We start from the raw sequence: 13427 nt of genomic DNA, 5'->3' as shown, positions 1-13427 counted from the left end.
AACATAGACGCTGGAGGCGTGTCGTGTGATGTATTTGTTTGCTGATGATGTAATGTTATCCTGGCCCTGACAAGAGTTTACAGATTATGCAGCAGTGGTGGGCTTCAACATCAACATGGCAAAATTCGAGGTTTGAAATGTGGTTACGAGAGTTCATGCAGTCTGGGAGGTTCGAGTGGAGTAAGAGGTGGGAGAAAGCAATAATTGGAATAGGGAAATGGGAGAGTATGCAAAGGGTGGGAATCAAAAAAGGACGGGTGAAGTAGGGAAGGGGACAGTTTTTAAAGAAGTCCATATGCATAAGAATAACCATATCCACGTGTTCGTACACATACAATATTTACGAATCCAGACATATGTAGGTGATGCATAAGTATGTATACATTAAATGTACATGCACACACACACAAAGTTTATATACACATACACAGAAACATTTCTGAAGATGGAACTTTGTATGCACTTTTCTCAAAACTGGATCAACGGATGAAAGGCGTCTTCCGAGACAAGCTGGGACTTCTACAACTGAACTGCTATCTTCTCGAGACTATGTCTTGGTTGTGTTGTGACACCTAAACTGCAAGGATCAGTTTTTCTTTTTTGCCAATTTGTTCTTTCCACTGCACAATTAATAGTCTGGGAGTGTCAAAATCATTTACGAAAGGGCCCCTCTTAACCAGTCTTCTGACGGGGATATGGTTGTCAGTAGTCATTATATTTGCGGGTAGTGAGTTCCACAGTTTCTCTGCTTCTATGAAGAAACATGTGCCACCTATGGTTATTTTTTCTTGTACGCTGAGATTGTGCGACAATGTGCCAGTGTAGGATGTCGGTTCATGCTTTGGATGCATATTGTGATTTTCTTCCAGAATTATACTCAGCAGTTACTATCTCTCCCCTTGTTGGTGAGAGAAAGCAGCTTGAAAGTGGATCTTCTAGCAACCAGTAACCAGTGCAGGGTTTTTAAGGCCGGGGAGATATGGGCTCATGCCTTTACATGTAGGAATAGCCAGGCAATATAGTTTGGATTTCTCTGTAATCTTCTCATGACTGATAGAGATGAGCCATGATATAGGCTTTAAGTGTAATATAGTTTGGATAACAGAAAGGATAGTTTTACTTGAACCTTATGTGGGAATCCTGGATGTGCAAAGAGGCATTGCAGCATTTTCATGGTAAGAAAGCGGATACTGAGGTACATAGCTTGTTTGCTAGGGCATTCATTTGGAGCCCATGGTAATTTCAAGGTTTCTCACCTCTTTGGATATTTATGGTGGTGGTCCGAGTTCATCTGGCCAGAGGATCAGGTTTTCCACTCGCAACGGGTATCTCAGTTTTGGAGGCGTTTAACTTTAAGTGACTCCATGTTAACCACTGGTCAATGGCCATGAGGAAACTGAAGATTGATTGAGTTTCCAATGTACTTGGTGTATTCCAATTTAAGAAGTAACCGAGTACCCTCAGCATAGTTATAGCAAGTGAAGTCAAAGATGTTGATGATTTCCGGTAAGAATTTAATGTAAATGTTGAAAAGGAGAGATGAGATGATATAGCAGTGACAAACTCCTCCTTTTAGATTGTAGGATTTTGATTAGAAATGAAGTGTATGGATCACATTTATTCTGTTGTGCAGGAAGGATGAGATCCAAGTGTGACTAGTACTCTTAATACAAACTTCAGGTATTAAGATTAATGTGTTTTTATGATCGGTGATGTTGCATGCAGCCAAGAGTAAAAGTAATTGCAGGGGATTTAGTACCTCGCTAGGGTGAAATCCCGCCTAGAAGTCAGAGAGAAATTGTATTGAGTCTTGAGGGTTCAAGTCATTTTTCTTTAGTAATATGCATGCCTTTTTAAGTCCTCTGGAAAACTTCTACTGGTAAGGAGTTATTGATCAGTTTTCTGACTGAGATGGCAACAGATGTTCTCAAAGATTTGTGGGGGTAAGAGCGGCAGTCGGCTGGAGCGCTACCTTTCACAAGACATGGGAACCTGGTTGTAAACAGTTGTTGGAAACCTAGCAAATGGTGTGACCCTTCCACTGGGTCTGTTTGCTGAAGAGGGCTGGGGTAGTTGGTTTTCTGGTGCGCTAGGTATGAAGCCAGCATACCTGGATTGGCTAAGTAACATGTTGCTAGTTTATTACAAAAGTCCCGAGCATGTTGGCTTTTTTGGAAGCTTTTTGAGTTGCAAAATTCTGATTCGATTTTAAAATGCTCTGTAAAGGGGTAATTTGTATTGTTTATTCTGCTCAAGTAGGAGCATTATTTTTGACTTTTTAATTAAGGGCCTGTGAATTCTATTATTGCTTACGTAGGCGTATTTTTGTTGTTGTGTCTGAGCCCAGTCTGTTGGGTGCTTGTAACTTTTCTTTTTAGCTTTTTTTTTTGGATTCCTGCATTCGTCAGGGGTTTGTCTTTTGCACTCGGTTGATGTTTTCTGTGAGATTAGTATATCAAAAGCTGCATGGAGCCACCTAAAGAGTTTCTTTAATGCGTTTTTTCTCCAGATCAGTTTTAGAGGGACTCTGGGTTTCAAGTTTTCCATTTTCAGCTTATTCCAAGAACTGAAGGTTGTTGTGATTAGCTTCCATTTAGCTGAGGTTTGTTGTAGAACCTTGTGTTGAAAGGCAACTAGGTGATGATCAGTTCACGTGACTGGAGTAATCCTTTAAAATGAGACTATTTCTGGGTTGCCGAAGATGACATTTAAGGTGTGTCCTGGAGGGTGGGTGGGATGGAGATACAGTTGTTGCAAGTTGTGGGTGAGATTGGTACTGTGGGGGTATATTAGGTAGTCAAACCAATATTCAGGTCACCAAAGGCACAAAGACTTAGAGTCAGAACCTGTATATATATTAAGGTGTCTGGAAATGTTGCATCACTTGGCGGCAGGCTGTAAAGGAGGAGGAATTTGCAGAAGGAAGGGTTAGGATTGCATCTGAAAAGGAAGGCTTCACAACCTTGCATAGAGACTACTTCAACTTTGATAGGAGGTATTGCTTCCTTACAAATGATGGCTGAGCCACCTCCTTTTGTTCCTATGTGGTTGTGTGTAACAGTTTGATAATCTGGTGGAACAGCTTCAAGTACTTTTTCGTACTATGACTTCACCCAGCCAAGATTCAGTTACGTAAAGTAAGTTAGGCTCTGTCTCAGTTAATAGGACTGTTTTTGCTCACTGGAAGAGTATGTACTAGCAGGCAGTTTAGGTATTCTAGTTTGGTACTGGAGGTGGAGTGATGTACAGTAGCAGCAGAGTTAATTGTTGTTCTTGACTGTAGTAGGCGATAGTTTGTTATTGATTGGCTTTGATTTTTTACTTGGGTGTTGTGTGAAGGTACTGTAGGAAGTGTGGTAGTTCTGGTGGGACAGATGATCAGTTGTGTCCGGTGGTCAATATCCTCCTGCTCATGAAAGGCTTAGGAGTGATTTTGTAGGGTCTATATATGTTGATGGTGCTAAGACTTGTGATTGTAGGGGTGGGTAGAAGAAGGTTTTAGCACTGTTGTGTGGTGGCAAAAAAGATGCAAGAATCAGAGGACTGCTGTGTAATGCATTTCTTTAGCATTTGTTAATGACAGAATGGTATGAGTGAGGATCTAGTTTGAAGGCTCTCAACTCTGCAATGGTTGAGATACGGGTGAATGAGAAGAGTTTCGGTGTCTTTGTGAATTGATTGGTTGGAGTGTTTGGTGCTTCCAAGGTGTCAGAGGTGTGAGAAACACGAAGTGAGAAACTGAATTATGTGTGTTTCCATTAATTGCAGAGTCACTGCATGTTTGTGTTGTGGAATATGGATGAGGGGTCTGGTAGTTTCTGAGAAATGTGTGGCATTAATGGTTGTTCAAGTGTAAGCATTTGTTTTGAAGGGTTATTTTTTGCCTGCGGTTGACAAAATTACCCAATATACTTGATGGGAACAAAATTTGGATGAGAAGGATGCTTACAGATTGGGTGGTTGGTGATGGAAGTTATTGTAGAGGGGTGGGAAAGCGATTAGGAGAAATTGTTGTAGGTGGAAATGGGGAGATTGGGCTCTCGGTGGAGAATGGCTGGAATGTGATTTGGGGTGGAAGAATGAGGAGGGGTGTTTTGAGCGAGGATGGAATAGAGGGGTGAGCAGGCTGGGAGTGATATTAGTTGTTAGATGAAGAGCAGGGGATGAGGTAATTCAGGTCAAATTTGAAAGAATGCGAGTGATCACAGGGACGATGGATATATACAGTGAAGGGTAGTCAGAGTAGGGATAGGCTTTATTGACAGCAGCACTACATAGAGTTGGGGTGCATGCAGGAATGGGTGTACCCATTGATGGACAGAGTAGAGGAGTAGCAAAAAGTAGTATTGAGAGCAGGGTGGTGGATTGGGGAGATGGATTCTTGAAGTGACTTGGAATGCAGGGAGAGATCGAGGGGTGGTTTGAGGGAGTGAGCGCATATCCGCCATCATAGTATCCTCCTGTGCGAGTTGCCTCAAGATAAAATTGGGGAGCCTTTCAGGCCCAAACAGGCAGAAAAGGGAAGACAACCTTTTCCTTTCCTTCTTTAGTGGTCCGTATGAATAGAAGTGTGTATGCTTAACTCCTTCTGCAGTGACTGGGCAGCAGCTATAGGGGCTGCTTTGGTTTATGTCAAACAAGTATACGACGTAAATCGGCAGCAGCTGTGAGTGGAGTGAGAAAGGAGGGAAAACAGAGAGAAAGGAAACAGAAAAAGAGAAAAAGGGTGCTGCTCAACACTACAACAGAGAACGACTGCCTTTGTCTGAGTGACACAGACCCCAAAAGTGAACAAGAGCAAAGTCCTATTGAACTGGGACTAGCATCAAAAGTGCAATAAAATATCAAGCGTGCACTTATTTTGCAATCATTCAGGTAAGTGAGAAAAAAGGCTCTTGGTATGTCTGCAATCAATCAAGACAGTAAGACATCCCACTTACCTGCAGGTGTGTCTCAGGTTTGAGCGTTGTAGTGAAGAAGATTGTTGTGGTCCCCACAGAGGTGATTTAGGGTAGGGGTTCACGTGACAGAGGACTAAACTGGGCCATTTCAAGGAATAGGAGACATAATCTGTAACCCTGAGGAGAATACGCCATGAAACAGCAGGCTCAGACAACACCATCAGTAATGGACACCATCGATAATTAAGGGAACAGGACACACCATCTATAACTACTGAAAAACCATCAATAATTCAGGTAATGGGAGACTATCAATATATCCAGAAAGAGGAGACCACAAATAAATCATAGTACTTACTCTTCATATTGAACATACAATTTTAGCACACCAGCATAAGAAAGCACTCTTCCGCGATCAAAGCTCAAGCACAGCAAATCATCACTTCCAAGATACTCAAAATACTCCAAGAGCTCACACCCCTGGTCTTTACTGAATAAGCAGATTCTACGGAGCAGTTCACACAGTTGCAGTAATAGAAATGCAAGACCTACTCAAACAGCACCTCAGTCTAAACCTCTAATAAAAGACGCAAGCGGTATGTTTCATCCTGCAGTTGCCCAGGGAAAAATCAGTGAATAGTTATTTCAAAATACATCATAACTCAACTAGGACAAGAAGATAAAATATACTCATCTGACTCACAATATTAACCACAGCACAACATATGTAACAACAAATACAGCATGAAACGCACATCAGAATATGAATGTTACCCACAAGGGATTAAATAAAAATAAAGGCTCACAACATTGATTAGAGATAGGTACAAGTGAACAACTATGCACCAGTGCTGCAGCACAATTTTCACACAAACGATTCAAATTGGTTATATGAAACGCTGACTGATCAGCCATTCCCGAGAACATATTGGGCCACTTGTCCTCAAACATCAGTTTCTCAAACAACCCTCTCTTTGCCAAACTTTGCAACTTGATCAAAATGTAGCAATACACTGCAAAGAGTTGGACCACCCACACAGTCAGTGGATGCAGTGTGTCTGGGCCTATGTTCTACTCAAGCCATCAGCAGTCTTTCACATCAATGGTCACATTAACTCCTTCAGTGCCACGCCCTTTCCCCCTCCTGTGCCGGGCGTTGCACTAGTGGGTGGGGTTCATGACGAGATAGTCTCGTCATGGGCACAGCGCAACCGTGCTCCATGACGAGACTATCTCGTCATGGGCACTGAAGAGGTTAACAGGTGCCTTAACCAAATAGAGATCCAGGGTATCGAATTGCTATGATATAGATCACTTCTGAAACACCACCCCAAACAATAGTTAAACCCCAAATGAGACTGCTCCTACGGTAAGGACATGCAAGGACAAAGAAACTCGGGCACAATGCATCTGCTAAAGGCTTGTAGGACACCACTGCTTAAGCCAATACAATAGTTACATCTTCGTTGTTACAACTAAGCAAATGACAAGAAAACAGTACAACATTCAACAAACTCCAACAGTTGTGCTACCATCGCCCGAATAAGAATGGCCAAAAGTGTAGTAGCCAGTGATCCAGGGAAAAAAACACCTTTGTATTCTGGTGGATCTAGAGGGTATTACTCTCTCCCAAAATAGCCACACCTCATTTGAGGTTGAGGATCTACCAATAAACCATCATAAGACTCAAATAGACGCCTTAAAAAAAATGATTTATGTATTGTTTCTGTTGAGTTCAATAGCTACCCAATTGAAAACATCCCATGCTGGAGGATAGGCATCTCTGGGATATGAACTCAGCTGTCACGAGGAGGAAAATACTGATAGGATTTCAGATCGTCTCTCAAATGAAAACTCTGAGGCAAACAAATATCATCAGAAATGGAAATCCCCCCTAAACTACCACAGAGGTCCAATGGTTTGTACTCTATCCCAAACCAAACAAGCACTGGCAAATCCAATATGTGCTGCTTTTTACTAGAGAAAATGCTTGTTAACTGAAGACTGAGTTTGTGTGGCTTTCTAGGGCGGCTGCAGGAACAGGCAAGTCAGTGAATGTGTGGGGGGGTGAGTAAATCAGTGGGTACATGCGAGTGGGAATTCTTAATGGGTGAGGAGTGGGAGAGAGAGAGGCTGAAAGACCGGGGTCGGGACATGGAAAAGACACTAAGGGCAAAGAAACACTTGCAAGAGCAGGTGGCCAGGATAGAGCAGATGGAAGGCTATGAAGAATGAAAGATCACTGACGGGAGGTTGAGAGTGGGGGCCAAGTGGGAAGTATCTACACAGAGGGTTTAAGGTATCGTAGTAAGAGAGTGCATGCGCCAAAGTTATCCAGCAGGGAGAATGGGGTGGAATAAAGTCTGCATACCACTGTACTTCATAGCAAAGAAGCAAACAAATCTCAGGATACCCCAAAAAATTATCCTATTCCCACCATCAGAAATGCCCTCCTTAGGCATCTCCATAGACACCCACGTCAACATCTTTTAGCCATTTTGTAGCTCCAGTGCCATCTATAATGCCAAATTCCCATAAGATAACATTGCCACTTGTAGCTTATGACAGCTGTTTGACAAAATGGACAAACGAGACAAACACAAATCACTCTATGACTGAACAGTGTCATAGCTTAACATCTATTTTCTTAAAGGACATTTGAATGGTTAGGGTTTGAGATTTCCCCATTCTGTCTCATGGTAACTCTACTTTCATGGGGGGCGGAGCTTGCTCGCGACCAAGATGGCCGCTTGAGCCTTTAGCTCCGTAATATTGTTCTATTATGAGGCAATTATCCGGCAGCAGCGCACTCTGTCTAGGAGCCTACTAGCATGGCCTGAGACCGGGTTGCTACGAGGGACCCGGCGTTTGCACCCCGATCCGGATTAACCCACGGGTGTCTGAGTTACATGCTGCTGAGTCCGTCCGATCTGCAGGCCTGTGATCCCCGGGCTGTGGTGGTGCGCCGGCGCGAAACGGCCCAGTGAAGGCGGGGACCTGCTGCGGAGAGAGATGCCGGCCCGACTGTTGCTGGTCCCTGCTGGTGCTCGCTGCCTGGAGTCTGCGGCCCGCTCGCCGCGTTGGTGTGCCAGTGGCAGATTGGTCCCTTGAGGTACCGGCCGATGGGCGGGAGCGGCCGGAGGCAGCAATCTTCCGGGCCAGCGGCGGCGACCAGGAGTGAGCGAGTCTGTCCGACTGGGGAACGGGAGCGGCGCCTCTGAATCGGACACGTCGCTCTGCTCATCAAAACTCTGTAGCCCTGGGCTTACTGCTGAGAGCCTCTGCATGCCCCTCCCGATTCAGCTGGAGAGCTGCGGTGAAGACGAGGAGGATCGAGAGGCCTGGCGCGGAGAGACTTGGATGGCCTGAGGTGGGTCCAATGGAGCGTTCTTGGCTGCCCTCGACGTGTTGTGGATACGGAACCCTAGTGTCAGTCGCTACTTGCGGTCACAGTCGCAGTCGCTGTTCCCGTGCACTCGGAGCCCCCGGTGAGTTCGGCGTGTGGAGGTGGGGGGCGGACTACGATGGTGTAGGACGTCAGCAGAGGGTAGATTTGCCCATTCGAGTGGGACCCTGGTTCTCTGCCCTCCCTGCATTGTAGACACTGTGGGCCATTACATGGTGCCTATGGGGCACGTATGAAGACACCCCCAGAGATGTATTAGGGCTCTATGTGCGGAGCTCATTTGTGGACACATGCCCCCACCGTTCTGAGCGGAGCACGCTGGCCGAGCTGGTACCTGTGGAGCCTGGTGAGTGGAGCCTCGCTACATTGGGTAGCTCATTGGAGCGGGAGCCGGAGGACGCAGAGTCTGGTGGACGGTTCCTTGCAGTAAGCAACAGGGCAGAACGAGGATCGGTACTGAGATTGCTGTGGGGCGGAAGGAGAGAAGGGAGACCCTATCCTGCTGAGGTCCTGGGGGAGACGCTGCTCACCTCTGATGTGTGAGACTAGCACGCGCTTGCTGCTAGTGGCAGGGAGAGGATCGACTACTAACAGTGCTTCATCGCTGTAAAGCATTGTACACGGGTGGCGCCCCTGGAGTAGATCTCCAGCGATACCCAATTGTTCTTGCCGGCGGGTACTTGTCCCGCGCATGGTTAGTGTAGATTGGACCAGATTTGATGCCGATTGAGGAGCGACGTACGGGTTCTCTTGGGAACCGAGTGCTAGCGTTGGAGGGCAGGGCGGAGCCACCTGAGAGAATGGGCACTGCCCAGGGGGTAATTGAGAAGCGCTGCAGGCTTGAGGCGACTTGGAGCTCCTTGCAGCTAATCTAGTGGACCGGCACGTAGCTCTTTGGAGCTTTGGGGAGAAGGAGTGTTGCTGATGGCACTTGGCTTGCACCGATCATGGGCAGAGTGGAGATAGCTAAACAGCCTCAGACTTTGCAAAAGCAAAAAGAAAACAAATTTACAAAATATGTGCCTTGCTGACAATGAACATGGTGACGTGAAAATGGCTGCCAATCACAACTACAGCAAGAAAAACATGTTGCCAAATGGACACTAACTTACCTTTGTATGTGTACACTGTATGTTATAAAATAGACCATCACAAATAACATATCAATACCCTCTAAAGGGGTTGCAAGTGCGGGCCACCAATGACACTGGATCCATTTTCAACTGCACTGAAAGTGAAACCAGAGATGGTCTCTCAGGTAACACTTGCTTGATGCACACTTGACACCATTCTGCACCTCAGATAAAGCACTAAAACAGCGTGATGGTCAGTGCCTTTCTCAGACTTCACTCTCCCACTGTGCACATATTGCCCTAGTGGATCAGCATCAGACCCACAACCCTTTAAAAGCAGGTACAAGTGGGCTTTCATTGTGCAGAGGCTAGCAATATGCTTAGCACTGCCGACTCAGGCAGACATGTGACCACGGCTTCATAGGGGACTAGGAGTGGGGTGCGCTATTACCACTGGAAATAGCCTCTTTTGTGATACTCCTTCCTAGCTGTGCTTATCCAGCCCATGTGGACTCATACAGCTGGTAAAATAACAAAACGTCATACTTCATGACTAATACTCCGGATACCTAATGGCTATAGTATGGGCCGAACCAAAAAACAAAACAACATTGGCAAAGCCAATAGATCTGGGATTGCAGCCAGCCCTTTGGTTTGTCTAGTCTTTTTTGCTATGTCATGGTTTTAGCAAAACTTTACTTTTGGGCAGACTGCTGCTGGGCCCTAATCAATCTAAAAGAAGATAGCGATTATAAAAAACAATGGTCTCAAAGGGACACATTGCCATAGGAGACCCTGGCACTTGAGACAACTACTGTGTGTGTGTGTGTGTGTGTGAATGCGCTCCTTGTGAAAGAGCAGAATGCAGTCACTCACAGTGAAGTTAGCCAATAACTGAAGTGGGCCGACCCATTGCCCCATGCTGTACACTGCAGTGGGTGGAAGAAAATGAGAATGAAAAACTAACAGACTAACGGATGAGGAGGGCTGGTTAAAAGCCCTTATAAGTATATTAGGCACAGAAATGTAGTAAAATCACAAAGTATTGATCAACGCCAGACCTAAAAAGAGAAGAGCCTAAGCTGAAAAGCTAAAATGAAATGCTGAAGCAGTGATCAAAGAAACAACCAGAATAGCTTTGGTTGTGCTACAATGTGAAACTCACTAATGTAGCCATTGAAAATCAACGGTTTAAAAAAATGCAACAAATGTTTATCCAATCGTCAATGTTGTTTTCAGCTCTCTGGTCTATTCCAGGATTAATTAGGATGATAGCTTACATTTCCAGTAGCCCCCCGGGTTGGAATAGGAAACAAGGCCAAGGACTGCCAGGAAGGCAAACAGGAAGAGAATCACACTCCGCTGCAGGCGCGACAGCTGTTTCCATTTCTGAAACGAGATAAAAAGAACAAACTCTTTTACTGACATGCATTAAGCGGATGGAAAAACTTCGGCCCTGAAAATAAAAACAAGCATTTGCAATGCAATTGGTCTCGCCTTTAGGACCTTATAACTGTTTACCGATGCAGCACATTATCGCACATTACTGCAATGTTAACACTCCTCCACCACCATCATTCCAGACGGATTCTTCTCATCACTCCGAAGAAACATAGAATCCTAGCGAAACCAGGTGTGAGGCAATTGAGAGCTCCTTTATGCATACATGAAAGTAGACCCATATAGCCCCAACATCAGACTACAAGAGTCCTCTGCAATACAGGTTGTTTTGTGTTCAGAAAGTTACAGCCGGTAACTGTATGCACACAAACAACTTAATAGAATATTTAGCTTCCCTCTCCTGTAGACTCCACAGTGGTGGCAGGGCCCCTACCGTAGGGGTTCTGCAAATCACCCAGCACTCCCCTGGCTGCCGAGAATCCACTTATTCAAAGGAGCGCGTGGTGGTGGCGCGCGTCACTGCTGCATTTTAGCAGCACTGCGCGGGGCTGGCCAAAAATGATGCCCTGGCCGTCATTCGTAGCGTTTCGCACGCTACAAGACTGACGGCCCTGGGAACCACATACACGCATGGCTGCCAAGGTTCCAGACTGCTTATGTGGGACATTTTCAAAATTTCTGTGTAATTATGAGTGACATTCAACAACTATGAGTGACATTTTCTCGCAAGCAAAATTAAGCAATGAAGATGAGGGAACTATATAAATATGAGAAATTATACCAATTTGAGCAATGTGAAACTCTAATAAGAGCTTAAAACTGTTGTAAACCACCAGAAATTGAAGGGTACTAACCTGGTGAAAAGCAGTAACTCACAGCTAATCCTCACCAAATACAGTTTTGCGAATATGTGGTTCATGTTCTTTCTCTCCTTCTTCCCTTTTGTCTCTTTCTTGCTTTTTCCCTTCTTCGCACTGTCTCATTTCCCATTTCCCTCCCTTGTACTCTTTTTCTTCCTCCTTCCTCACCCTACCCCCTCTCTGCAATCTGGATCTAAAAGCGCTATGAGGCATGCAGCACAGTACACTTTCTAGTGCTTTTTTCAAATCAGTCAGTTATCCAACCCTCCTCCCCCGTTAGCCATCCCCCACTTGGTTGCTAAATTTAAAAGCTGTCCCAGAGGGTAGAGCTTTTGGCTTTGCGAATACTTGTTATATCTACTGTTTTCCTCTGCATAATCTGAGCTGCACACAACCCTACCCAACAACTGCTCAGACACTGCAGCGTGAAGCTGCGTTCGCATAAACTCAATTTTCCCTGGACAAAATTATATTATGTGCGACGTCACCATGCCTAATCTCTCGGGAGAAACAAATGAAGGCCAGCTACATTAATATACAAAAAAAAAAGATGAAACCAGTTAGACATTCGATTAAAAGCTGCATTCTAATCATATTCAGCATAGAATGTTGTGGAATATAAAAGACTATTTTATGAAATAGGAAATTATCCTGACATACTTAATTCCTAATGTGTCAGCTCCACATATGCAAAGCTGTACTGTCAAGTGTTATCTGTGCTGACTTGGCTGAGCTTTCCTGTGTGCTGCAAGCTCCTCTTGCTGGACAATCAGTGATAACACTTCTCCCCTGCATCTCCCAGCTCCTCTCGACAGTGTGCGCGAGCGGGAGAGAAAGGTCTGTGTGACCAGCTAGTGGGCAAGGACACACTCTCCACAACGTGTCTGACCCCCCCCCCCCCACTGAAATGCTTGTTTTCTCATGCAATGTATGACTCTTGTATGGTGCATACTTTGAACGGAGACACCTCCAGGTGTCCGAGTGAGTTCAGGTTGTAGGTGGGTGTTTATGATGGCACACAATTGAAAGCACTGAAGTTGAGGCAGAAGGCAGTATGAGATTCTCCCACTATCAGTGGGCCATATAGGTGTGCAGACTACATGAACATCCATCCTTGGCCTCTGCAGAGCCCAAATAAGGATAGCCACATGTCTGCCACTGGTAATTATGGGGAAGTGTTAGATACACAAATGAAGCATTTCAGAAAGGGGAGAAAGAGAGTGTGTGTGACACTCCAAAAGCCACTAACTCTTCCATGGACCTCAGAAATGCTTAATTCACCATCACATATTTTCAGAACTGAAACATTTTCAATTTTAATTATTCACAACAAAATCATTCTTGTTATTCAATTATCAGATTCAACTAACAAGCACTGGCAAAGCTATGTGAATGCCATAACAGAAAATACCTAGGGAGGCACCAAACTACCGGTCAGGTGGCACGCTGCATGAAGCACAGGTTCTTAGTTTATGTTTTAAAACCACACCCTTAATTGCATAGGCCACACTTCTTGGAAAGGATTCCTAGTCATTCTTTTTTGGTCACACCCCGTTTAGAGATCTCTCCTTTCTCCCCTTTTCTATTATACTTAAAGACAGCCTCTACCCAGCTGTGATTCAATCAAGTACTAAAAATGCACCTGTTATGCTAAGCTGTTGGACTACATGACCAATGACTGTTCTGGTCTGCCAACATGAACCATTGCGAAGTCTTCTGTAATCCTCCTTACAAGAATAAAGCACAATGAAATTGTCTCACAACAGCATTAGTGTTGTGTTATAAT

At 44.9% G+C, this 13427-nt stretch overlaps 1 protein-coding gene across 1 annotated transcript in view; it reads right to left on the bottom strand.

The window, feature by feature from the left end:
• Positions 1–13427, bottom strand: part of MAN1B1 (mannosidase alpha class 1B member 1) — a 313998-nt gene that overhangs the window by 266207 nt on the left and 34364 nt on the right. Inside the window, exon 2 of the mRNA XM_085611248.1 lies at positions 10661–10769. Within this exon, the coding sequence (XP_085467374.1) occupies positions 10661–10769 (109 nt within the window). The remainder of the gene's footprint in view (positions 1–10660; positions 10770–13427) is intronic.

This window comes from Triturus cristatus, chromosome 1_2 (assembly GCF_964204655.1).
Source record: "Triturus cristatus chromosome 1_2, aTriCri1.1, whole genome shotgun sequence".
In the NCBI taxonomy this organism is placed as follows: domain Eukaryota; kingdom Metazoa; phylum Chordata; class Amphibia; order Caudata; family Salamandridae; genus Triturus; species Triturus cristatus.
Note: the sequence above shows the minus strand (reverse complement) of the source record. Positions and strands in the feature narration are given on the sequence as shown.